The sequence below is a fragment of the Lutjanus erythropterus genome, chromosome 8 (assembly GCF_056507025.1).
Source record: "Lutjanus erythropterus isolate fLutEry1 chromosome 8, fLutEry1.hap2, whole genome shotgun sequence".
Taxonomy (NCBI): domain Eukaryota; kingdom Metazoa; phylum Chordata; class Actinopteri; order Lutjaniformes; family Lutjanidae; genus Lutjanus; species Lutjanus erythropterus.
In genome coordinates, this window is record NC_139324.1 from 21,595,194 (window position 1) to 21,622,960 (window position 27,767).

At 39.7% G+C, this 27,767-nt stretch overlaps 1 protein-coding gene across 1 annotated transcript; it reads right to left on the minus strand.

The window, feature by feature from the left end:
* Positions 1–299: 299 nt before the first annotated feature.
* tbc1d8 (TBC1 domain family member 8) lies at positions 300–27,545 on the minus strand. The gene is made up of 20 exons (XM_084724887.1): positions 27,182–27,545; positions 18,566–18,676; positions 18,334–18,452; positions 17,864–18,092; positions 17,436–17,676; positions 14,253–14,460; positions 11,547–11,744; positions 10,220–10,369; positions 9,822–9,972; positions 7,923–8,137; positions 6,752–6,869; positions 5,029–5,314; positions 4,617–4,764; positions 4,374–4,472; positions 3,353–3,421; positions 2,996–3,266; positions 2,827–2,892; positions 2,635–2,721; positions 2,332–2,441; positions 300–1,254 (listed from the first exon to the last, which is right to left on the minus strand). Exons 1-20 carry the CDS (start codon positions 27,306–27,308, stop codon positions 838–840), a joined length of 3,420 nt encoding a protein of 1,139 aa, XP_084581013.1. The 5' UTR covers positions 27,309–27,545; the 3' UTR covers positions 300–837.
* Positions 27,546–27,767: the final 222 nt, after the last annotated feature.

The window sequence follows — 27,767 nt, forward strand, 5'->3', positions numbered from 1 at the left end:
TTTTTGGGTGGCTAAAATACATTTTTCTAATGTTGTCCACAACAGCACTTTGCGTAGCTTCTGTCCTGATACTCCACACAGCTTCTCCAAACTGAGGACTCGTCAGCTATCATCAATCTCATACAAACTTGCTTCAAATCATCCAAACTATTCCTTTAATGTCTTATTAGTAAGTGTTACACTCATTACCGCTTATTAATTACATTATTAATGACTTGACTATGAATGATACACCAGAAATGTTTCACAACCTCGCAACCCAAAAGTTAATCTAATGAATGGCTTATTACTGATCTGTATAAAATAGTGAATTATTTATTAACCTTTTAAAAAGTAATGAGTCACAGTTTATAAATACTTTATAAAAGATGCCTTATTAGAAAGTGGAGAGAGATTATTTGTTCACAACACACTTTGCTGTGCAGGCATCCTCATGGTGACATAAGAAGGCAATAATTAGAATTTCTCCAGGCCTGTAGCACAAAATGACCACAACCGTTACTAATGCTATTGGCTGATATCAGTGAGTCCACCATCACATGACCTGCTGCTCAGATCTGGAGCTTGAAAACTGTCTTTTTGGCTCAAAACGTTTTGAAAAAACATCGTCGTCAGTTACAGGCCACAGTAGATCAGGGGAGTCACAGTGCCCGTGTGGTTACAGCGCCTACAGTCACACTACTGATGTGTAAATGTCACAGATAACTTAAAGGCTCTTCAGCTTCCTGGCTAGCTGCTGCATTCTGTCACATTGTGTCAAACGATACTGATAGTGTGGTTTTCTTCATAAGACGTTTGGTTTATGTCGTGGCTCACCGTCCACTCTTCACATTTGAGTCAGCTGGTCCCTTGCTGCAGCGTGAGCAGACCCGCCCGCTGGTGGTACTGCTTCTCCTTGGCCTCTGCGATTTTCGCAGACAGATCCACCGGCTTCTCGAAGAAGTTCACCAGCGCCTGTTCAGTCAGCAGGGACGCCAGGATCTGAGCGTAGCTGACCGTCCACTCGCTCTCCGCCGTCGAGCCTCTGCTGGCATTGACCCCTGCGTCCTCAGCCATCACCTGCTGTGTGCAGCCCGCTTCTTTCATTTCCCCTTGGCTGGTGACCTCTGACCCTGAGCTGTGTCCACGGTGGCCAGCCTCGCCGATCTGCAGCACAAGACTGGTTACTGTGGCGATGGCCTGGAAGAGGTCGTTCTCCTCTTGGTCGCCGTGGAACATGCTGTAGAGCGTTTTACAGAACTGGATGAACTCGCACTATAGAGGAAGAGATGGAGGGGGAGATATATCAATGCTTTATCAGAAAAATAAAATTTAAAGCCAAAATATCAAATATTTGTTCAAAATTTGCCACTTATATCCGTTTTATCATTAATAAATTAACAGTATAAATTCAATATCTTGGTCAGAGAAAACACGAGTGATTTAAAGACAGTTCCTTTGGGCTCTTGGACCTTCATGTTTAAGAACCAGTGTGTAGGATTTAGTGGCATTTAGTGGCGAGCTTGCAGATTGTAAACACCTTGTCTCACCCTCCCAAGCGTGTAGGAGACCACAGGGCTGCCTTTAAAGTCGTGCAAAATGCAAAAGGTTATATCTAGAGTCAGCGTTTGGTTTGTCTTATGCACAAAATCAGTTTAATAAAACTAGTAATAGAATAATGAAACTATGAAAGAGTCAATTTTAATGTGTCAAGGAGACAATCTTTTCAGATCAGATCAGTTATCACAATTTGACAGAGGCAAAAGAGATTACAATCAAACTGGTGTAATGACATAAATCTGAATGTCAGGAATATTTACCATTCTGTATGTAGTGGCTTTAAATAGACTTTTTACACCTTATATTTTATTACATAGTGTGCATAAATTAGTTCTAAAAAAATTATACAACATAGTATTGTGATATTTTGTGTGGCAATATGCCAAATAATGATCTTTTGTGACAAAAATTAATATTGCAAATACTGCCCTCTCTCTTTCTACAAGAATTAAAGTAGTTCTGGTCGATTCTGCTGCAGAAAGAAAGTAGTTCCTACGTGAAACTGCTCACAACAAAGTCTGTGGATCATCTTGAGTAACTGGGTCATGATATCTGGGAAGACAGACACGTCTATGGCCAATATGTCCAAAACTCTGCAACTCACACCAAAACAATGTGGATGGATAAATAGCACAGCAAGCCAGAGGAAAAACACATATTTTTGATTTTGGGGTGAACCATCTCTTCAAAGTTGAGGTTTTACTGAGGGCCAGCGAACTGTACTGTGTTCTAGTACAACACTGGTGCAGCATGTACCAGCAGTACCAGCAGTACCAGCAGTACCAGCAGTACCTGGTTCATGAGTGGCAGAGGCTTCTCCACATCTTTCTCCTTCTCTTTGGCCAGATCCTGCAACATCTGCTTCAGCTGCTCCTGGTAATCTTTCACTTCACCTTGAGCATCTGGAACAACAGTCGCAGTCAGCACACAGACACACACACACACACACACACACACACACACACACACACACACACACACAAAAACACTCACTGAGTTATGTATATACATATCATCCTTGAAAAACACATTGCTTGTCTGTCAGCTTGTGTTTCCTTTAGATGCAGTGTTTTGAGTTTATAAATCAACACCAACCAGAGGGCAGATTAACATAGAGGGGTCTGTTTGTGGACAGCAGGGGGCTCTTCATCAGAGAGGGGTCATCTTCACTTTCTGTCAGAGCTGCGCACACACACACACATAGTAAAGTTAATCAATCATTTCCAGCCTGATCTGACTTCAGCTTGAGACTCTCATGACCTTTACGGTGTAAAGAGACTGAATCACCTGGTGGGATGTGCAGACGGTACAGCAGCCTTATTTTCTCATTCAGTTCTTCACAGTACAAAGTGTCTGAAAAGGGAGAGAATAGACGGTTAGAACATATTAGAAAAAAGGTTGTTGACGTGTTACAAATCTGAGTCTAAATCCTTGATTCTTTCCTCCCTCCACCTACCCAGCCAGCCTGCAAACTCTCTGAAGGTGACCAGGTTGGTGCGGTCCTGGTCCAGCAGGGTGAAAGTGCGGTTGGCCAGCGTGTCAGCGTGCTGGTTCGCGCCGCCGGGCCACGGCACCAGCAGCCCGTACAGACTCTTGAACTGGGGCCGGTCCAGCCGGTACTGCCGCTCCACATAGGAGCAACCAGAGTCACCGTAACGCCACGCCGCCGCCTCCGCTGCCGCCGCAGAGCTGCTGTCACCCCAGTACAGACTGATGAAGTGCTCCGTCTGCAGGGGAGGAGAGCAGAAGTTCTGTTTGTTGTCAGATTCTCTAAAAAACACATCAGTTAGTTGGAGGAGCAACAAGAAGATACCTTGAAGAGGTCGTACAAGTCGGCCAAGTTCTCTGGAGAGATAGAAACATCTGGGGTCACCACCCTCAACTGCACAGACACACACAGGGAACAGTTGTAGTTTTAAAGTCAGACTGCATGACGGTATCAGTGGTAAAGAAAAGTACTCAGATTCTTTACTATAGTACATGTACTAATACCACACTGTGAAAACACTCCACTACAAGTAACGGTGCAGTAAAAGACAGTGTTTTACTATTATATCTGACGTTTTTGGATTAATACTACTGCTGCATTAATGTGTATGTTGTATTGTACTGTAGTTTCATCTAAAGCTATGCATCGTATTCTATAGGATCATCATGTTTGTAGCGTCACTGTCCTGTGAGAAGCATGAATCTCTAAAAAGTAAACTTTCAGCTTTGTGACAATGCTTTTTCCAGCTGGTCCAAGAGAGTTTTTAAATTGATCATTTAGATTAAAGGATCAATATGTAGCAATTGTGCATTCAAGTCTGCCTACCAGACTCCATTAACATAGTTTATAACAGTTAAATTGAGCACTATCTACTGTAATCTACTCTTTCCACAAGATTATTAATGATTTGTTACAGCTCACAAACAGACACTAACTCATTCAGGAAACACTCAGCCTTGATTTTAACTGTAATTAATGTGAAACTGGCAAACAGCAACACAAGTTACAGGCCGAACAGAAATTTCAGAAAACACAGCAGCTGTCATATTGTTTTCAGAGAAGTGCAACTTAACTTGTTTTCTCGATCTCTGATGACATACTGTAGTGTATTTATGATCTATTACAGTACAATACAGATTTTGTCCTTTGAGATCTGAGATTTTGAGATTGAGAGCACAATATTTGCCTCTGACATGTAGTGGAATAAAAGTATAAAGTTAAATAAAATGAAAATACTCAAAGTAAAAGTACCTCAAATTTGTACTTAAGTGCATTACTTGAATAAATGCATTTCATTACATTCCACTACTGGTCAGTATCGTGTTTATGTTCTCTTTCTGCTCACAGCGTTTTCTTTGGTGGTGTCTTCATGAGCCTGCAGCACTTGGATTCTGTGTCGACAGCGAAGCCTCTCGATCTGCCTCACTGTCAGGTCTCCGAATTTCTGACACACAGAAGCAGAAAACTGGAGCTTCAATATAAACATCTTTCACAAACAATAACGAGTGTACTTGGGTAAAGGTTATAAATATAAAAGTACTAGAATTTGTGCAATAACAATTCAGGATCAGATCTGTGTGCTTCTTACCTTATAAGACTCATTGATGAGGTCAGTGATGTTTGTGTGTCCCAAAGCAGGAACATCAGCGTCGCTGCTGCTGCTGCTGGACTCCAGTGCAGCAGGCGGGGAGGACGGAACACAAGACGCCTCTTCACTTCCAACCTGATCCAGAAAACTGCAGCCAAGTGCAGAGCAGAGGGTTCACTTTCTGTCATTTCATAGACTCTCAAACATAAAAGTGATCACATTCACCCCACTCATAAACCTCATAAACTATGAATCGGAATTTGTGAATGAATGTGGCATCATAAGTTTGAGATTTTTTGAAAAGAGAGTGCAACAGGCTTGTCTTTGACTGGCAGTGACTCTTAAAGAGAGAGATTTATTTTCCTGATGCAGTCAATCAACTTTCAAAAACAAATCAGAATCCCAAATCTACCTCGTGAGAATCATGAGAGCCTGTCCATCATCTGTGCTGGCAGAGAGCAGAGCAGCGTTGGCATCCAGCGCTGCCAAACCCAGCTGGAAGACAGCTTTGATACCATGGTAGAAGAAACAGTCGACCACGCAGACGGCGCTCTGGAAGGGCAAGACGCTGAGGAAGAGGGTGAGGAACCACGAGAGGGAGACGGAGGAGAGGGTGGAGAGGTCTGGAACATTTTCAGCCAGTTCTGGCAAACGCTCCTTGATCAGCTCCTCGAACACCGACTGGTCCACCTGAGCTCCTGCAGGGAGAAACGAACAAAGACGTAAAGCATCAGCAAGTGGCTTGGTGTGTGTCTATTGGTGTCGTGGTAGAGAGAGGCCTTTACCACAAACATGGAACCGGCCTTGTTACAGTTTGTACGAATAAATTTAACGAGTCAGAGAATTCGCACCAAAAATAATTTGGTTCAGAACCTGAAAATCTAGTTCCCAGTCTGAACCAAAAACATAGCAGACTTTTCTTGGGAACCAAAGTGGGCGTGTCATATTCTACAGGTTGCTGTGGACTGTACAGCACTTTCTACTGATGACATCCTTTATTTCACTTAAAACTGGTGGAAATGCAGGCTGGTTCGCTAACTAGCATCAAAATTCCAAGAATTGCCTACAACTTTTAAGTTAAAGCTGGTGTAGGCAGTTCATTTTTGGCGTCATTGGGCAAAAGCTCTATAATAACCTATCAGCATATTATTATTCAAGTATTCTATTCTTCTACTCCTCCTCTTGGCTCTGTTTTCAGGCTTTAGAAAATCTCGCCAGTGATGAAAGACTTTGGGCCAATCACAGGTATCTGATGATGAGGGAATAAGACTCCTTAAACCTGACCTTAAAATATAGTCTGATTATAATCAGAGCCTATCTTATCAAAGTTTAACTAAACAAAATTATTAATCTGATCTAACGTGATGCAGTCTGCAATCTCTCTGTGACTGACTGACTGATAAATGAAGGTTTATCGTATGGTCTTATGAAATGGGGCTCGTTTTCATGGATTTTGGCCACTAGATGGCAGCAAAAACATTGTTACTTCATGTAACACACGCAATGAGATTGTTTAATTGTGTGAACACGTACCTTCTGCTGTTGAAAAGATGAAAAAAAGACGCCTGCAAGCTGCAGAACTTAAACAAACAGTGTAAAAACACAAAAAGTGCCACACCGTTGCATTTAGATACAGAGTGATACACACCATCTGTTATTACAAATGTGGTTGCACGGACTAACATTGTCACCAGGATACATTAGTTGTTGTTTCTTGTCTTGTTTTTTCTAGGCTAAATTCTCAGAACACAATTACTGAGGCTTTAAAAGGTGAAAAAACAACCGCAGCCATCTGGACATTAACAGAAAGAGGAAATTGCTTCAAATGCACCTTGTATGTCAAAAATAAACAGCCTCACAAATGCAGGAAATAAGCCCTTATTTTAGAGGCCAAAAATAAGTCTTTGGGTTGTTTTGTGTCTGAAAAGCAGCAACTTAGACAAAACAGAGGGAATACAACACCGTTTGAAGGCAGATAGTCCTTAAATGGTCCAACAAAACAAACCGCAGTTACATGACTTAAACAACTGATGTACTTTTAAACAAGGAGCAGCTGCTGGAAGTGACTTAAATGAACACGAAGCTTTAAAAATACTAACAACCTCTTCTCTTTTTTTTGGCCCTGTACCTCTTACCTATGACCCTGCGGTTGAAGTAGTCAGGCAGCATCCTCTCACAAACAGCCACCAGCAGCCAGAAAGCTTCTTCTTCTTTAGCATAGAGCAGCAGCACCGACGCCAGGATGTTCATAGACTGGACAGAAGGAGGTGAGAGAAACACAGACGAAGATCAGAGATTTTTTAAACAACAGACAAGAAACTTTATTCCAAATATGCTGTTATGATAACGTGTTGTAATCGATAATCCATGTGGGCACAGACAAATGATGCACAACGTGTCAGTTATTATATACAGTGAAGCCTTGAGTAGACGTTGACAGTGTTTAATTATATTACATTAGATTGAATTATTTAAAGCTACTAAAAGGAGTTTTAACTGGTTATGAAAGAGTCTGAGTTTATTACTGATGACCCACACCAGTTAAGACCATCAGAGAGAAGCTGTTTTTATAAAATCTTAATGAGTAATGAGCTGTACGTCATTTTATAGGTTTATATTTTGTGGTTATTTCTGTGTCACTACCTCTTTTGTCCACAGGGGGCTCCAAACCCAACAAAATATTAAAGTTCCTTGCAGTAGCTTTGAAAAAGACAATTTTAATTAATTGGCTTACAAAATTTGCATTTAAAATTGAACACAGACAACTTTTCAGCCCTGTAATGTTTCAAAGTGGTGTTAATGTTGTTAACAATAGGTGTTGTGTCAAAATTATTTCCCCTGTTGATATGTGTTCTTTTTACCTTACTCACCGGTGACACACCGGTTCACTCTCTGTTTCCTCAGAGTCAAAGAAATAATCAAAATATTTAAGCAGTGTACTCTTCTGTACTCTTCTCTTTTTTTTTAGTGCGCCTGCAAATTCAATATTTATCTATCATAAAGTACAGCATAAGGTCTCCATCAGTAGGTGTGGATTGACTACAATGTTATTTTAGAAAGCATGATAACTCATTTCAGAATACCGTCATAAGTGCTAGATTAATTAATATATGAATGCTCGAAATAACACTTTCAGTTTTTGGTTGTATTTTTTTCTTACTGTGCTCATATGTTCCACACACTTCTGAAACCAAACCTACACATTTGGTAGTAATATTACCACCTCTGCTGCTGCTGCCGCTGTAATATTTGTACAGTCAGATCAGTATCTCTGCACTGATGTCACCACACTGCTCACGTCCCTACCTGACAGTAGCCAATCTTGGGGTTGCGGTGAGCGTAGGCGGTGAGGACTCGTCTCAGTGCAGCGATGCCAGTGGGGTTTTGAAAGGCGGGATGGTCGGGCAGAGAGCGGTGAAGGTCCCGCTCAATCTCCTCTGTGGCCAGGCTGCTCTGGCCCATGGACTTCTGCACCAGGCTGGCGTAATAACCCTGATGAGACTCCAGCTCTGAGGACGCATCTGCACAAACCAGAGGCAGAGACACCGTAAATAACCAGGTGAAGTATGTTTTCATAAAGCTTAAAAATGCTTTGTTCTCAAAACCTCTGACACCCCACTTTTTATCAAGATTCAAAAATATGAGCACCAGAAAAAAAAGATTAAGCAAGTGAATAAAGGAAGTAATCAGTCTCGATTTCTTCATGGATGCCCAAAATATGAAAAAAAAATGTTTATTCATGAATGAGTCTCTTCCTCTTCCATGACAGGAACACTCATTAATGAAACTGTTCATGTGACTTGAACTGTTTCTAATAATTACAAGCTGCTTCATCAGATTTCTTATCGTTCCTTACTTTTACATACTGTGATACACAGAAAGGGTCTTCTTTTTCTGAATCTGTTCAAGAATAACCAGAAAACTAAGGATAATGGGGCCGTATTGAATAGTTTGAAGCTTCATTCATAACGCTGACATTCAAATTCTAAATCAACAGTGAATGCTGTGCAGATTTTATTCTATTCCTTCTGTTTAAACCAAGTATATCTGCACAGTTGCAGATAAAGACTTGTCTAAACTCTTATTATTAGTATTAGTAGTACCATTTGTAGACTTAGTGGTGACTGGGTAAGATTGTTTAAGACTCAAATAACTCAAATAGCACACTGTAAAGCATAAAAGTAAAAATATATTGAAAAAAAAAAAGATTCCCCAAATTCCCAAAATGACAACAGGCACACAGCTGTAATAAAGGCTGCAAATGTATAAAAAAACATGACATCTGATACAGCTCTATATGATCATAGCATGAATACATGATTATATGTGAATGTTGTGCAGAAACGTCATTTCTTTGTCTTAGTGCTAAGATGTTTTTTATTCCCTAACATTAAATATTTTTTTTATTCCAGGTGCTTGTTCAGTTCCACAACAGGTTCTGTTCTTCAGCTTCAGTTGCAGGAACCGATTCTTCCTCAGTGAGACCGATCAGAGGAACTGACAGCAAACCAAAATAAAAACTGGCAGTTTGGTTTTGAATGAAAAGGTGTCGTCTGGAACTTTTGTGGAGGAGCAGCAGATAGACAGAGGAGGATGTGAAGCCTAAGCTGCGTTCAAACCCACATCCCTGTACGACACTAAAGTCAGCATTTAACAGCCCTTAAAAGAGAACAGCTTTTCAAAAGGCTCCGAAGTTACATCCACACAACAACACACCAGTGAACGTTTTCACTTTCCCCTGTCAGACAGCTGCACCAGTATGACAAAATGATTTGATTGATGCAGAACCCCAAGAAATGAACATTAACCTCATTGAGCAGGTAGCATTTTACAACACTTAATCAAATCATTATTTTAACTCACATTGAACTCATTTTACACTCACAGAGCTTATAATCAGTTATTTTACATAATATTATTATGTATAATATTTGGTCAACACTTTATTGCAGGGCTACATTGCATGCAAATGTGCAACTCTTCTTTTGTCCATTTTTAAAGTGTATATTGTCTGTTTTGTGCTATTAATCATAAAGTAAAATTAAACTACACTGCAAATGTTAGTATAGAGTTTCAATAATGATTGTTCATTCCTATTTTAGCCTTATATCCAAGTCCTGACCATAAAACAGACCTTTGAAGAGGTGTCAAATTACTGCTTTGCATGAGAATCTCTATTTTAGCCACTATTTGTCTTAAATTTACCAGAAAACGTCATCCACAGTTCCCCTCGCAGGGACTCCGGTATCCCCATGGCAGCAAGTCTTTGGATCTTCTCAGTGCGAAACATGTGGATGCCGCGACCAAACTCGTTAAAGTGATCCTCCCACAGCTGCTCCTTCACCTGCTCCATGCTCTGACACAGACACACACACTCACAGATAAACATGCTGAGGTTTTCAATGAGCGACGTTTGCAGCAGCCTTTTCTCTTTCTTATGGAAAATAAACTATGTGCAGGTCAATGTTAAGTAACAAACTACTTTTGCAATTTGGGTGAGCCAATATTTTTAAAAGCCACAACTCTGGGCTCTGATTTAACTCTTGAACTGAATTTGTCACTGAAAATGTGCATCTGACTTGAGCTGAAGTATCAGACTCTACCTTGTTGCTGTTTGTTCCTGACTGGTTTTGGTGGAAGGCTGTCATCAGAGCCTCACTGTTGACTGTGTTGCGCAGAACCTGCTCTTCTATCTCCTCTTCATCAGAGTACCCGGTGTCATAGTAGAAGGTGTAGTAGGGTGTCGGGGAGCTCTGAGGGAAATATGAGGAAAAAAAAAAACATCCTCAGTTTCTTGCAGAAATGCTTCTACATGTCAAAACTGAGCAGTGAAACTAATTTATTGTAACATCAAGCACTTGAGTTTGACTTAACGCTGTGTTTTTCATGATCATGTGAAACTTCAGGCTCACATTTCCTCTCATATGAAAAAAGTTGATGTTTGCACTTAAAGTTGCAGTACATGAATACTGAAAAAAAACTGAACCAGCAAGTAGAGCCTTGAAACAGCATACAGAACACTAACTGAAGGAAGCTGTCATGTAAAATTGACTGAATATTTTAAATAATGGAGCAATTTAACACTCTTGCACTCAGCCAGCGGCAGTTAACCCTGTTTCGCTTTTAGTAACTGATCAGTTCTAGATTTTGATTGTGATGATGAATTTGCTATAAGTATAATTTACTTTATTATACACGTTTAAAAAAAGATGTCCCACCCACAACCATGTCCTTTGATGAAGCTCCAGAAAAATCCATTCATCCCTCCTACATGAAGTGACATTAAAGGGATCAGATTATCTGATGAATGAGGTGCTCGTCAATAGTCAATGTATTACGTACGGTAGGTGGCGGTCAGCACACCCCGTTTGGAGAAGCAGCATGAGTACCGGCATGGAAGCTAAGCAATATACTGCTGTGAACAAGGTCAGCAACAAAACACAGTGAAAAAAATCGTATTATTTTCACACCTTTAACACCTTTTTCCGATGGGAAACCAGCTTTATATGAGCCAAATATTGATCTCTTCAAACCAACCAGACTTGGCACAAACAGTCATTTTAACCTGTTGTGGGTCTACTGCTGCCTCGATCAGTTAGTTTGTGTTATTGTGTGACTTTGGTGAATCCAAACTAAGCCTTGAAAACACCAAAGTCACATAATAACACAAATAAACTAACAGGTCGTGGCAGAGGTAGACCTGCAACCCCTGTCTTTGGTGAGATAAAATGACTGTTTTCCTTTAAGGACTATGGTTGGTTTCGAGAGAGTGACATTGCTTAGCTTCCATGCTGAGACGCCTCTCTGTTTCTCTAAGCTGGCGCTTTGCCAACCATCATCTACTTAAGTTAATACAACTATCTCTTTAACATTAAGTGGATGGAAAGTTAAATTAATTAAATTCAAGTAAAACTCGAACATCACACGCACCACACTCCTCTTGCCGTCTTTCCTGCTGCGGAACATGGACTGTTTCCACTGCACGGCTCGCAGTCTGGAGTTCAGGTTCTCCACCAGCTCATTTCTGTCCTGCAGCTCGATCAGCTGGAAGGCCTTCTTCGTCCGAACGCTTACTATGACGGGGTTGGGAAGCAGGCTGGTGCTCTCTGCTTTTTCTATGGACAACACCTGATGAGAAAACGGAGAAAACAAGGCTTCGAAACACAACTCATTACTCCTCACATGAAATAAAAGAAGGACGGCTGGCTGGTTCCCACTGTTTGTGTTGGAGGCAGAGGAAGAGAAACTGACAAAACTGGAATTTAAAAGGAGTATAATAAAAAACTGCCCTCGTAATTATTTGTGTTAAATCATATCGCACAACTTAAGCTGCAAAATAAATAATCATTGTATAAATTTGCAGCTTGGTTCACCAACATTAATAATCAGGAGGATTATTTTAGAAATACACATGCATCTTAAACAACCGCTGCTGTATTTTGGGCAATAGTGACAAAATCTTTGACTTAATACCTCAATATGTGACTCTATTGTGTAAAGCTCAGCTCTACTGGACATGTGCAGGAATAAAAGAGACTTTAGAGGTTTAAGTGAATCTGGAGGAGCAGAAGGGGAATTATTCACAATAACGGATTAGGTGGGTGGAAGTGATCATACTTTCCTAAAGACAATGCTTCAACACAAAACGGAGGAAATAGAGGATTAAACAGCAGCAGTGGGGGAAATAAAGTATGCATGACTCCTCACATTGTTCATGAACAGACTGAGCGTCAGGATGATAATCTCTGCTTTTCACAAGGAACTAAACCAAACTCAAAGAGGCAGACAAGAATGCTAGAATAAAACGTACAATTTTGCATTTTTAGTAAAGGGCTTCACATATACAGTTTTATTTACACATGCAAATACATCTGTAAAAAAATATTCCAATCTGAAAGCTACATGGCTGAATACACTTTTGAAATTGGTTTCATGTGTTCTATCAGTTTGTGCATTATTTGTACATTTAAAGGAGGAGTGCACTAAATCTACCACTTCAACAGTAATAAAAGCTGGTACGTCATGATCAAATCATTTAAATACACAAGTTATATCTTCAAGGCAAGAAACTAAACATTGCCTCTCAATTTTGAGATTCTGGGCTATTTGCCTTTCCAGATTTATTCCTCTCTGTATTCTGAAGGTTTGTACAGAGGGGTTTTATTCATACATCATTCTTAGCCTGATTTGTATGACATTTCATTTTTAAAATGTTTTTTTTTTTTTTTTTTTTTTTGTGGCTGCTGACAGTATGATCTGGTTCTAATTTATCTTTATGAATGGAACAAATATATAAACATTTCTTTAAACATAAAATTTTAAAAAAACTTGTAATATAAAAAATAATGTCAGTAATCAACTGGGTTTAAGTTCATAGTGATACCCATGTTGCATTAGTTACATTTTTTTACTTTTTTCACCTGCAATGCAAAAAGATAAGGTACTGTTTTCATGTCAGGTTGTTAATCACAATTTTCTCAGCAGCCATATATCCTTCTGAAAAGGCTGAACTTGTCCTTTAACAAAGCAAACATTCATGCTGACTGCCTCTTGTATTACTGCAGCAAATAACATCCCCCCTGCATTACAATGTGTCGGTGTATAAACATTATCAGGCACATGAAACCATTCCATGTGTTACTCTTTAACCAGCAGCTGGCAGAGTAAACACAGATTGTTCGACAAACTCACCTAAATATACAGAAAACACTGGGCTCCTACACAAACTCTCAGATAAAGAGTCTCAGATAGAGTCGGTCGGGACAAAGAGGCCAACCTGTAACTGTTAAGTTACTGCTTTTATCCATTAAAGGGCTGGAAAAGTCAGACGAGACGAGGACAAAGTTCCACTCAAGAGAAAGAAAACCTGTTAACATCTACTACTGCCTGAATTCAAAGATGTTTGTGCATCTCTAGTCAGTTTTCAGCATCCCAAAATACATATTACATACTTGTTTAATGGTGCAATCTGGTAGTCACCATCAATTTGTAAGGTTGAAAAATATACCTTTATATTTACCAGTTTCACATTTTGTTCTTCACTTATTGTAGGCCTCAAAGTAATTTACTATACGACAGATAAATAAAAATTATATGGCTGAACTTACAGTTAACTTCAAGCTCAGATTGCATCATGTGAACTTGTTACTTATGGTTTCAATCATCTTGTGAACCATTCACCATTTACACTACATTTATGACAGAAGACAACATTTACATACACACTGTTTACATACAGTAAATAGCTCTCAATATAGCTTACTTCTTTGTCGCCCCCCGAATCCCTTAAAAAATTGCACAATTTGTAAACTGCTGAGTGAGGAGAAACTTTCCAAACTCTGAAACGCCGTCTATGACAATTTCTTAATTATTTGGGGCTTCTTGTAAGTTCAGCAAATGTTATATATTAAGTAATTACTTTGTGGTTTTTTTTTATTACTTTGTCCGTTTGTCTCAGCATGTTGGCTACTAATGTTAGACTTCTGGTTAACAAAAACAACGCATGCAGTCTTTGCAAACTTTGCAATTTTTTTTTTTTATTTAACAGATAAGATGGCCAAAAGGACGCATTCTTTTAGATGCAACGTTGTGCTCCTGGTGAACAGGTAACCTCAGGCTGTGATGTAAATACTGTACCTCTGACAGGGGTATGATCAGTATGCAGCTTCCCTCCTCTCGGCTGGAGAAACACAGATAACTGTCAGTGGCGTAGAGCGTCCCGGCCATATGGCAGCGTGCATGTGGCGTCCACACCGAACAGGAGGCCACCTCATGGAGTTTTTCCGCACGAGGGAGCCGAAACAGAGCCAGGACGTACTCTCTTAAAGCCTGCTCCTCTAGGATCCTAGGAAGAAAATGACAAGGGGAAGAAATAGCTGTTAATGCACAGATGCGGAAAATCCATTTTTGGGTTATTCTGCTGTCTTGTTAAGAAATGTGTGAGGTAATTCCTCGCCAACTTTGAGATGAGAGGTTTTCTATTGTATTGTAGTTGGTCTAAAATGTAACACACAGGCACATTGTGTATATATAGATGGAGAGGGAGGCAGTTAAGAAGTGGGAGCTCTGCCTTCAGGCTGTCATGAGAGGCAGCAAACTGCCCTAATTGACAAGAAGCCAATTTCTGGTTGAACCCTGAAGACATGAGTTCAGCTTTAGGTTATAGAAAATGTGCAATTTCCAGGATAATTCCACAGATGGTAGAAAAAAATACAACAAGTATTCTTGGCAGACACAGATGGTTGGTGGACCACGACTTTAGGTTTTTAACTTGGCACAAGTTTCAGTTAAAACTGTTTCAATCCCATAAAATGTTGTTATTCATTCACCCAACAACCACATCACTAGGACCTAAATCCGAGCTGCCCAATTTGGAGCCCGCAAGCCGCTTTTGGCCCGAGTTCCCTTTGTTTTAGTATCTGACAAGCTCAGGCTTTTATTCTTCTCTATGTACTTTCTGTCAGAAGGGCGCCTTTATGCTTTAGTTTTTTGACAATCATCTCTACAAATGAACAAAATTATCGTTAAGCAGACTAAAGAGTAGTGCTTTAATTATTTTAATATTCTATTTTCGATTCAGAATGTAAATTTTCTGTAAAAACATAATAAATTCTAACGTGATGTACTTTTATGTAACATCAACATTTTTTTTTGGCCAGTTGCCTGACTAATTGTGTTTTCCATGATTTATATCTCCCAATGAGCACGGAAAGAAACAGATGTGCAGCAAAATGTGACATGACATGCTTTTACATCAAGAGAGAAAACCACATAACTGCATGTTTTTAGGACCAAATTATAGATGAAGATTTTTTTTGTGTATTAAATGGAGTACACCATAATGAAGTCTAACATCGGCAATGAGTATATGAGTTTATTGAGTTACTGAATGAACTGTGATTTCTTTATTTCTATATTTAACTGCCTTTATATTTGTTTTGTCTGTGAATTCACACGCGTGGCGATTTTCCACTTTGTTCTTTTCTGGATTCTCTGTGGTTTTGCTGTCCTTTTTTTGTACTTTCTTTTCTTTCTTCCTTTTTTCAGATTTCATCTCTTGACTTATGCTTGCTCAAACTTCAACCCTACCTACAGTCAATGCAAAAATACATTTGCTATTCACGGGTACCACCCACTCACACATCTGTCCTGTAGCTCGGGCAGTTTCCTTTTAACTCAACTTCCTGTTATGGTTTTGAGGTTTTTACACAGACAAGATAAGTAACTCTGTTTGTCTCATTTGAGAAAGAGCTGTAAAAGTGGCACACAATGTTCATGCAGTCAAGGCAAGCTGAGGTTGTTGAAAAGTGCTTTATGGACACAGAAAACACAGACAAGTAAAAACATCTGATTGTGCTTGGTCATGCAGCACAAATGACAAAAACATCTGATTACGAAATAATCAAATAACAAGACCCAGCACACATCAGTTCAACAGTATATTATAAATGTGTGTGTCTTATCTTTCATCTATTAAGGGTTTCAAAAATGTCTTAAAAGTTCTGCTGCTAGAGTTCTTTCTCAGATTAAAACAGTAACCAAAGACGTAGTTTGATGATGTCATGAAGTTGCTTGGGATCATGGGTAAAGTCTTCATTGTTAAACAACCACCACTGCAGATGAAAATCTGTCGAATATGACTCGGGCAGAAATGTTGACAGACCAGGTAATAAAATTTTATTCTCATTACATTTAGTCACGTTTGTCAACTTCATTTCTCACTCTGACGTATCTTGTTTTTTTTTTCCCAGAAGTTATAGCAATTAGCACCAAGCAAGGAAATACACCTTCACCTTGAATAAATTCTGGATTTCTCTGAATCAACAAAATATGTGACATAGGTCCAGGGGGGTTTTGAGATATTTTAACGCAGAAATGTTTCCATTATATAAACATATTACATGCTCACACGTCTGACTGATATGACTGTACTGTTGTGTATTTTTAAATTAGTTCTTCAGATGACAGTATGCTTTTTCAGAACTGCTTGCTGGATGGAGCAATAGCTTCAGAAACCTCTCCCCCCCACACACACACCACATACACACACCTCTCCAACATGAGATTAGGGGAAGCTGTGTCCGATCATTTCTGCAATCTTTTTCCGAAACCGATAATCCCACATTCACACCTGCTGCACTGGCCAGCTGTGCGGAGATGAAAAAGAGGCCTGGCTCTCTTTTTTCATTCTTTACTTTCTTTCATCAGTAAAGTGGACTTGTACGTGGAAAGACACCTGCAACCTGAACTGAAAGGTGCTGACACGAACATGAGAAGTTCCCCTTCAGACACATTTTAAAGCAAGCATCTGCTATGACTGATATTTTGTTTAACATGGTTTTCCCACATAAAACGTTTTTAAAAACTCTGAAAAGGGGCTGGAAGCACATCTACTCTTTCTCCCACGCTGAGAAATTCTGGATCTGGCCTCGCGCCCTGCCCACCACTGCTGGTTGTGCTAGAGTTGCAAAATCAGTGTGCATCAAGATGACCATAGTGTTAGCGTTAGACGAAACCCAGAGAAACATTCAGCCATACATATTTGAACTTCAGTTAGACTCGGACTCTGATTGTCTCAGCTGTGCAAAAAGATTTGTGACTTACTACAGAATCATTGTAACTGGCAGTGGCAATGTGAAAACACTTCTCAAGTGGCGAACTTTGCACAGATACAAGCCAGTACGGTTGAGATCAGACATTTTAGGGGATATAAACTTAAGAAAAACATATTTTTCATGTGAAGGGGATAATTAAACTAAGACGTCTTTACAATGATGCTGTCAGTCCATATTGGTAACTGATACCAGAAGCGGCACTGACCTCTTGGTGATGCGTGTGGGCTGCTGCAGGACTCGGTCCAGCTCCAGGCCTTCGCTGTCCAGCAGCCGCCTGAGGGCAATGTCAGCCAGCTGACCTATGACCCCAAATGCCTCGTCCAGGTTCAGAAACATGGAGAATTCCCTCTGCCGCTGCCGCGTGTTGATCCTGATCGCCTCTGTCATCAGACCGGTGGAGACCCGCTCCAACCGTGTCATCTCCGCCCAGGGAATCACAAACTTGACTGGAGAAGAAAGAAAAGAGTAAAAAAATTGTGTTTCTTAAGACTGACTGCATGTCACAGTGATTACTAGACATGTGAATCATCTTGACCTTAGTTGTGTTTCCATTCTTTTGGTCAAACAAATTTTTACAAAATTTTTCCAATGGTAACTCCCTGAAAATCGAAGCCCTCACTTTGGTGTACAGACCTTCCTTCCCCAGCAGGAAGGAGTAGAAGGACATGTGGTTGATGCTGAGGTAGAGGAAGCCCTGTCGAGGCACCCGGCCCTTCCAGCAGCAGCAGGAGTAGTACGTCACCAGTTTCTCTGACGATGGCAGGCCAAAGTGCAACTCAAACTTCAGCAGTGCCTCCCTGAACTTCCCCGGGTCCTCCTCCTGGGCGGCCTGGCGCCCCCGAACCTCCTCTGCGATGAGGCCCTACAGACGAAGGAGCTTACACTTATTATTTCAGATCACTTTACGTGGACTTGCATCATCAAAGGCAAGAGAATTACGGTTTTCATCAACACTGTATAATCTTAAGTATGGCGGATGCTTGACTTTGATCCAAGAAATGCCTTAAATCCTTTTTAAATCCACAGCTAAAGCTTCGTCAACACATCTTAAACCTAAACTCATCCTCCATCAGGATTCATGCCAGCACTGGCAGGTTTCTCACCTTGACTTTTCCTTTGACAAAGCTGGCAACATCCTCCTTGTTCTCAAACACGGACAGAGAGTGAAGCAGGTTGTGGACCAGCCAGTCCCAGTGCTTGTTCACCTCCTCTATCGCGGCTCCTGGGAGAGAAGAAGACAAAACCCAGCATGGAGTTAAACAGCTGTGACCCATCTTACGGATCAGTTCAGTGAACAGACAAATAAAGAGGAGGAGAAGTGATGGTCCCGCTCACCGCTGGCTATTACCCAGCTGATCTGGGAGCCGGGAACCTGGAGGAGGATTCGGAAGGGTGAGACTCTGGCATTGGAGTCCAGCACTGTGTCCAGTGCCCCCACTAGGAGACCTGCAGAGAGGACAAAACAAACAAAATCTGACTGAGGTTGAAACTATGCAAATAGACAGTTCTTGGGCAGAAGTAATATTTTTACTGCCCACTAATAGTGGCCGTTACTTTTTTGACATAAACATTTTTATTAGGCTTCTTAATTTCTCACTGCAGAGAAGGAGTGAATAATTTGATATGCAGGGTAGAAACACAATAACCCCCAAATTAGCACAGGTTATCTAACTGTAAGGTGTATTTCATCATTTTGAGAAGTGTTACTTTAAGTTTTTATTATTATGTTATCTGGCAAAGTTGAATAAGTTAATAATCAGATGAACCACACTCAAGCTAACAGTCTTAAGCTTTCCCAGCTGCAAAATGGCCTATAACTATGCTAACTAGCTATATGCTAGTCTATGGTCTGTCTATGGGCTGAAAAATGAAGACAATGCAGAGGTGCCAAAAACTGCAGTTCCTTGAATGTCTTGAATGTGGCTGGACACAATACTGCTGCCTCTTTTTATTTAATTTTTTTCACACAGAGAAATTTAAGCAGCATTTTTGATTGGTCAGAATTGTTCAACCATTCAGAATTAAAATGCATTTTATCTGTGTTGTTACATCTCTTTACCTTATTACCTCCTGACTGGGCACTGCACCCCTTTGGATTTACCCACTGAGACTGTTGAGGCAGTCTGTGCATCTCTGTGAGCACAACAGAGGTTCAAACACAATCCAGACATGCTGCCTACATTTTGACAGACTCACTTCATGCAGACTTAAATATTAATTTTACTATATCTATAATTTTTGGGGTTCATTCAATATCACTTTGTAAACAAATACTAATCCAACTCCAACAAATGAAAATACATTTAAACAACACTGCTGTCAGCATCAACAACTACTGTCATTTTTCAGTATATTCTCTGTTTGTGTGCCACACAAACAACAGAGAGGTGAAGAGTTCATACACAGACAGCACATTTCACAGCTACATGACAGAAATGCACCAACGTGTCAAAGAGGTCTTGACTAAAGGCACATGAAAAGACAGACAGAGAGACAGAGAGGACGAGACAATTCTTTAATGTTTAAAATGCTGTTTTTATTTCTCCTCTATTGCCATGTTTGTAGTTTTATGATGCCTTTTGCTTTGCTGTTTTTAAACAGCTTCATACTTCAGAAGGTTGTACATTTTTAATTAAGTCATACAGACACTCTAGTGAGCCACAACAGATCGTTTTGTAGCTTCACGAGCAACAGACTATGACAGACCCTCCACCTCAGAGACCGCTGGTGAAAGTGAGTGAGGGCGAGGCTAATACAGCTAACATTAGCCATGCTAAAACTGCTGCTGACTTAGCAGCGACAGCTGAGCACAAATGAGAGATGAACCAAAAATATTTGATGCAATATATGTAGCAGGGTATGGACCAATAAACACAAGTTGATGAAACCATGGTCAGCTGGGATGTTGGTCATGTGAACATTATTGTAATGTGTCCCTGCAATGGAAACACGAACATCAACATGCTATTTTGCTTTATTCAAAGGCATAAACACAATAGGAGAGGAATAAACAAACCTATTACAGTTTAGATGAGTCTCATTTAAAATCAGGAGGACCTCAGGCAGGTAATAAGCTCCCCTCTCTTCTGTCAGATCACTCAGTCAGTTCAGTTTTAACACTAAAATCCAGCGGGAAATCCGTTCAAAGGAAACTCAATACAGTTGCAATCAACTCCACAGATGTTCAGAGGAATAAAACTGATGAAAGAACCAATAGTGCTGAATTTCAATCATCATTTCTTATGTTTATATCCCCTAATAGAAAGAGATCAAAAACATACAAATCTGATCTTTGTGAACAGCCTTAAGCTCTGTCTGAAGAGGCTTCTGTCATCATGTCTTCATCTTTGTAAACCATGGCTAATCTGCATCACGCTCTTCCAATAACAACTCTCTTGGTAGTGCGTAATTATATATTGCCTCTGTGAAAACACACGTTGTCAGTATTCTGGCTGTAGCTTCAGTTCAAAACAGTCCACTGTCTCCCTTTGCTAATTTTCCATATTCATTTCTATGACGAACAAAGAAATAAACAAGAATATCGTGTTTAACCACCATCAAAGGTTGCAAACAATCACTGCATGTCAGGATTTGCTGTAGGGTAAAATATTCAAAACTATGAAATATCTAGTCATGTTTCACACTACTTTGTTTTGATTGAAGATATGGAAGGAATGCGTGACAATGTGGGAGCACGTGACTGGGTGTGGTAGCCTAGTTTTTTGGTCGCTTGTTTGTTTCTAGGACGGCTCATCATAATCATATACAGCATCTCTGAGCTCTCCAAAGCATCCAGACAAGCTAACATAAAGTCTTGGGATTATATGAAGCTGCTCAGTGTAAAATAAGTGTATGTTAAGGGTTCAGACTTGGCTTCAGCTCCCAAAATATTTCAGAGAGCTCCAGAGGTCTCCTACATCAGTTAAGAGCAGACAGTAAAGGCTGCAGCTGCGCACTTTCCACATATTGTAACGACATTTTGATAAAAGCCCCGTAATTCTTTTTAATGATCAGATTAACCACATCTACAGTATATTAGATGCTGGTATGGACTCAAATAGTGAGATGGTTTAGTAAATACCTCTCATAACGACAGACGGACAGCGTGCAGAAGTGGACAACGTTAGGTCTGATCTTTTCCAGTAACTAAGAGCCTTTCATAGGGTCTATCTTAGGTCCAATTTGATTTACCACTGACATTAATAACTTTGGCATGTCCATTATTACATAATTAACATTTTTTATGCAGATGTTACTGTTCTAAACAATCCAGCAAACTGTTCAGTCGGCAATTCATAATCTGCAATACATATTCCATACCTTACAGTAGGAACTTGAGCTAAAGAAATGGACAGTAGTCTTCAGATCTCCAGTTTAGATGGTACATTTAATGATAAAGTTGCTTATTACAAATACTTAGACATTTGAAATGATGATAAATGTACTTTTAAAACACATATAGACAACTTAAATTACATTTTTAAAAAATTTGTATAGAAACAGGTCCTGTTTCCCATTTTATTTTATTTATAACGGATTGTTGAAGGAACTTTTCTCTCTGTATTAGATTACGGCGATGTTATTTATGACATGCTCCTGTCTCTAACCTTTTATATCTAGATGCTATCTATCACTCAGCTCTTAGGTTTATTACCAGCGAGCTGTATGGTAGCCATCACTGCCTTTTATATCAGAAGGTCAGCTGGCCCTCCCTGTCTCAGACTGTCTGACTGTACATGTGCCTGCAGTAAATATTAACGTTAGAAAGACAGATTTCAGATATTTTTGCTCCTTTCTTCTGGAACAATTTCCAAAATAGACTGAAACTTGACACACTGATATCAATAGGGAAATACACATTTTGGTTAGAGGTTTTATCAGCAGGCTATAGGCTGATTAAGTGCTTTGAGGACACTATGAGTAGGCATGATTTTAGCCCTTATTTTACAAAACTCAGGAGTCACTGCAGTCAGCACTTAGACTTTGATCAAAGTTATGTTTCGCTTCTTCATACATAAGAAGCTCCTCAGTCCAGCTTTTCACTTTTGTTTTGATTTGACTGGTGATTTTTTAACGTGCTGGCAAATTTAAAATTTTTCCCTCAGCTTTACTTTGAATTGTTTTGGCTTTGCAAGGCAGCGTTATCAGCAAGATCAACCCAGCCGACCACAGAAAAGTACAAACCTGCATTTCTCAACTGAACAAGATGAGGGCAGACGGATCTCTCTCTCAGTGCCCTCTCCAGCCTGGTGCCAAGATAAATACACTTAACTAAAACTGAGCTCAGCTTAAGAAAAACTAGGAGTGACAAAAAACATCTTAGTTTAATAAAAAGAAAAACTAGAATTCAGAAAAAAACAAATCTAAAATAATATTGAGACGTCTTCAGACTGAGTCGACTCCCTTCACAAAGTGTTGTGTGTTTGTGTTGTAAAACCTAATCTGAACTTTTTAAATCTTTCCCTGACACATACCCCCATCTAATAATAATAATAATAATAATAATAAAAATAATAAAAATAATAATAATAATAATAATAATAATAATAATAATAATAATAATATATTAAACTAAAATCAATACTGAAACAAATAAAAAAATTGAAACTAAAATTAAACATTTTTAAACAACTTCGCAACTTACCTGAAACAAGCAAACCCCCTCTAACTGGAACTGGAGATTAAATTTTACATTACACAAAAATTAAAACTAAAGCAAAATATAAAACAATAATAGCTCTGGGAAAAAGAGCCAGTATCACACACATACTGGAAGCTGAGTGTATGATTTAACTCAACAGCTTCAGGGTCGTCAGCCTATAAAACCTGTGGTGAAACTACCTCGCTCTGCCAGCAAGGTTCTGCTCCTAACCCTGAAAGTATTAAATTTAGAGTCTTGTGAGGGTTAAATACAGTTTATGAGGCTTTTCTACCCTTGGAAAGTCTGCTTTCTGTTAATTTTATGGTCATAAAAGTCAGTGTATGTATCATACTGAATATCATCTTAAAATATCATCTGTCACAAGCCTTAATCCACAAGTTTTGTATCTTTCAAAAGGTGGAACCCTGAGCAGGTGGAGTCTCCTCCAGCAGACAGCTCTCTGGCTCTCCGCCAAATATAAACCACATCTTAAGAGTCAATGTCAAGCTGCCTGAAGCAGCGAACCCCGCAGCCTGGCAACACAAAACCATCCGTCTGTCACCACAAAGCCCAGAAGGAGTTTACAATAGTAAGCTCCAGAAAAGGGAGTCAATATGAATCATCGCCTTTCTCTGCTAATTGTGAAGGAATACGGCTGTGGAGACAGGAAGACTACAGTCAACCTTTATAAGGCTGCCTGGGAGAAGAACAAAATGAAGCTAATGTCTGTTTCCTCCTGAATGCAAACTCTGTGGCTGCACTGCACCACCAAAGATTAATTTGAACTCACTTATGTATGTTTAGTAAATTTATGTTTAAGATGAAATTAAATTGAGTAAATATGGAGATACTTACTTACTGAAATTAAAGTGACAATTATAAAACAAGTGCTGACGAGATCAATTACTATAAAAGACGGGGAGAAACTTTTTGACTGCTCTGTATTCCTTATCAAAACGTTACTGTTTGCTAAATGGCTAAAAAGTGAATAAACCTTACATTGTTTGCTGGCCAGCCAAAAAGTTATCAACAAAATCTGTTTGCTAACTAGTTAAATAGTTCACAAATCGTTACTTTTTTTTTGCTAATTAGCTAAACAGTTAACAAAATGTTACATTGTTTGCTAGCTAGCTCAAACATTAACAAAATGTTGCATTGTTTCTTAGTGAGCTGAACAGATAACAAAACATTTGACATTTGCTAACTAAGTAAACAGTGAACAAAATGTTACATTGTTTGCTGGCTAGCTAAAAAAGATAATTAGCCTAGTTAGAATTCTCATGATGCCTTTGCAGAGAAACTCTAATTTCTCCTCCTTAGAGAAAAACTTGGCCAAATTAATGGAGAAATACGACTAAACAGAAGAGTTTAAAAAATGGCACTGCACAGTAAGGAAGTAAAGAGGCTGCCTGGTCTAGCAGAATGTTGTAATGGGATTAAGAGACACATGATAAAAGTATTATTTTGTTCAATCTGTCTAAAAAAAGGCAGCCATTTAAAAAAGTTAAACCTCCTCAAGTCTAAGTTTAAAGTTAATACTGGATCACAGTTTAAAGTTTAACCTGGGTTTAGAGTAAAACTAAAATGAGGTTTAAAGAGAAGTTTAAATTTAATCTTTATTAATTTTAAGCTAGTGTAAAAGTTTGGTGCAACATATTTAAAACTTAAAGCATAATTTATTCCGGTTTAAAAAATCATCTTTGTTGTTGGTGCAACCAAGCCTGCATGTATTTTTCTTGTGTAGCTTTATGTCATTGCTTTAAAATTAATTTGCCAAATACAGACAAACATTAAAGACGAGCAAAAGTTTCTTTGGGTGTGCACTGGCTTCATACAGAAAAGTATTTTGTTCGAAATAAAAACACACCGACTGGTATGAAGCGTCTGATCAGCTGCAGATGTTTTGTTGCCCAGCCCTGCTCAGAAATCCTGCTGAAAGTGTGTCATCACTGGGGCGATCGGGGCTGTGTGTTTTCACAGCTTTGAGAGACCACACTGAATCTAAGCATCTGCGTTCATCTTTAGAAACATTACAAAAAGAAAGGCTTTAACAATTAAATTCATAACCGCTCTGTGTTGTTTCCTCTGCCTGAATGGCAGCACTGCCAAAGTGAAGGTCATTTAATTAGTTAATGTTGAACGATGTGACAACAGGACTTGACCCTTCACCCCTCTCGCTATGGGAACAGCGGGAACAAACACATACACAAAGTAAACCCCGGCCAGGAAGTTCCCACTATTCTATTTTACGAGAGGAGATGTGGCCGGGTTTCTCCACAGGGAAGAAGAAAGACCGTACAGATGGCACTGTATGAGCTGGTGGCCCGGTTTTATGGCACAAAGTGTCACCCATAACCACATAAATCTGCTGTGCGACTGCCAGTGTCAGTTAGTCTGTTGTACAAGATACAAAACACAGAGAGGAAGCGAGACTGAGGAAGCGGCAAACAGGCCGTCATGGAGAAAGCTGTAACTCACAGCAGTGGGAAAGAGTCAGACAAGCTGCAGCTGCAACAAGCATGTGGTCATAAATTTGTATAATAATCACTAATAAAAACAGGGACAGAACCTGTTCTGCAAGGTGGACAGTTTAAATCATGGCAGCATTTTACCACCTTTAATATCTGATGCAACAGAATCCCACAGAATGAACAAGTCTGTAAGTCTCCTACAGGAAATTACAGTGAGAGGTCTGTTTCCCAGATATGGACAAAGTGTAGATGAGACTGACTGTTCTTTGTGGACTCTTCAGGCCAGAGTCTGTCTGGTTCTCAACAGTGATCTTGTGATATTTACGGCATTATTGTCTCCTGTAGTGTCACAAGAACATTCCTCTTGAACATTACACTTTTGAGTTTAAGATTATCGTGTACTTTTATGAGAAACAGAACAGTTATAATACAGTGAATAGAAGTTTTGTGTTTTTATTTCACTACTTATTGACTTTATAAAAGTAAATGAAAGATTATAAACCATATCAGTCAGCTGTATCTTTTAGTTGTTGGATTTTCCTTTCAGAAACAGGTATTTAGAAAACACCATCTGGATATTCGATTTTCATTTTGAAATACAAAGATTAAAACTAAAGATGTTTTTTCTTTGACATGGTCAAAAACAGATGAGCAAAATGTATGAAATGGTTTGATTTTCAGTAAAAAAAAAAAAAAAAGTATTTTCCATGTTTTCATGGTCTGAGTCACCAACTTTACCAGGTTTTCACAGATGACGACTCACTTAAGCGAAGTGAGATTTCTGCAGATGGCAAATCTTGTTGTGTCATGTCTAAAATCATGAATCAGATTAGTTCAGTTTCTTAAGACATTTTCGCCTGGACTGAAGCAACACTGGCACATTTGGACCACTTATGGTCTCAGAATATGAAATAACTTTTCTCTTTCTGTTTTATAGTGATTTTATTTTTTTTGTTATACAACAAAGTAAATGAAAATTAAGTATTTTTATATTTATTTTTATATTTACCCTAAAGCTAACACAATCAGGCTAATTCAAGCCTAGTTTAAACAGCAACCATAAAACTGCCCGAGTGTCTATTTGCACCCCTCGTACACGGGTGCAAAAAGACTATTTACTATGACTATGACTATTTACACCCTGCATGCAACCAGGCTTTGTGGGCTACAGACATCTGGATGACAATACACACCTGGATGCAAAGAGCCACATTGGCTATTCCAGCAAATGCAAATAGAGAGTGCAAATAGCATATACCTTAAAAATAAACCACACGCTTGACAGAAAGCATAGATCACATCCACTCAAAATGTAATGAAGTCAGAGATTTAAACATGCATTTAATCAAAATCAAGTAACTGGTTAAGTCTACATCTAGTCCCCGCTGTGTGAAGCATTTTCCTTTATAGGAAGTGTCTCTGGTCTGGTCACAAAGTTTCGACCACAGCTGAGCCCCGTAGTTAAAGATCAAGTTAACCTGACGTATAATTAAAAGGTTTATTTCAAGGCATCGGTTGCCATGGTAACACCCAGGCTGTTGCGAACAAGTTATGTGGATCAGGGACTTTCCTGCGAACCCTGCGATTGGAGCAGTCCAGGATTTCCCTGCATTTTTGGCTGAAGCGGATCTAGTTAACTCTTGAATCCTAACTTGTGACACACCCACGCATGTTTACCTCCGTGGTCTCTCCCGTTGTTATTAAATGTGGTTACTTGTTGTCCTGACAGCCTAGCTTTCTGTCTTCTCCTGTGTTGTCACTGTTTACCTGCGCTCCTGTCTTTACAGGCAGTGACTGCGTGTGCGTGTTCGTGGCCCGTCCTTCTGTGTTTTTCTTTACCTGTGAACCTGCCCGTGCTCTCTCCGTGGCCTCTCCTCCTCTGCAGGAGGAAGAAGTCGTTGCTCCTCTCCGTCACCCAGAGCTTCAGAGCGTTTTTCAGCAGAACTTCCTCCGGGTTTAGCCACATATCTTTTCAGCAGGGAGGGACCCGCCGGGAGGAAGCCCTCCGCCGTCTCGGTCCTCGCAGCGGGGTTATATAAAGTTTTCTCCGCCCGTCCTCCGGCTCGGAAGCGGCCCGATCGACCCTACAGCGGCGGGTTTTCGGGTCTGTCCATGGTTCTCCTGCGCTCCGACAGCTGCAGGCTTCACACTTCCTCGCCTCACGTCTGCTCGCTCACGCCCGATTTGCAGCAGCTGTACACACTGTTCAAGATCGTCTATTAAAGAAGATGACTCACTCTGTAGTCGTATGGGGTCCCCACAGTTTTGCTGAGTGATTATCTTTTGTGTTGTAATGAATAAAAAGATCATCTGAGGATCTTATAATATACCAATAGTGTTGAAATTATTTCCCAAAAATAGGGTTTTATAAGCCTATATGTTTTTATAATAGCACAATTATCTGACAACAAACAGAAAATAATAT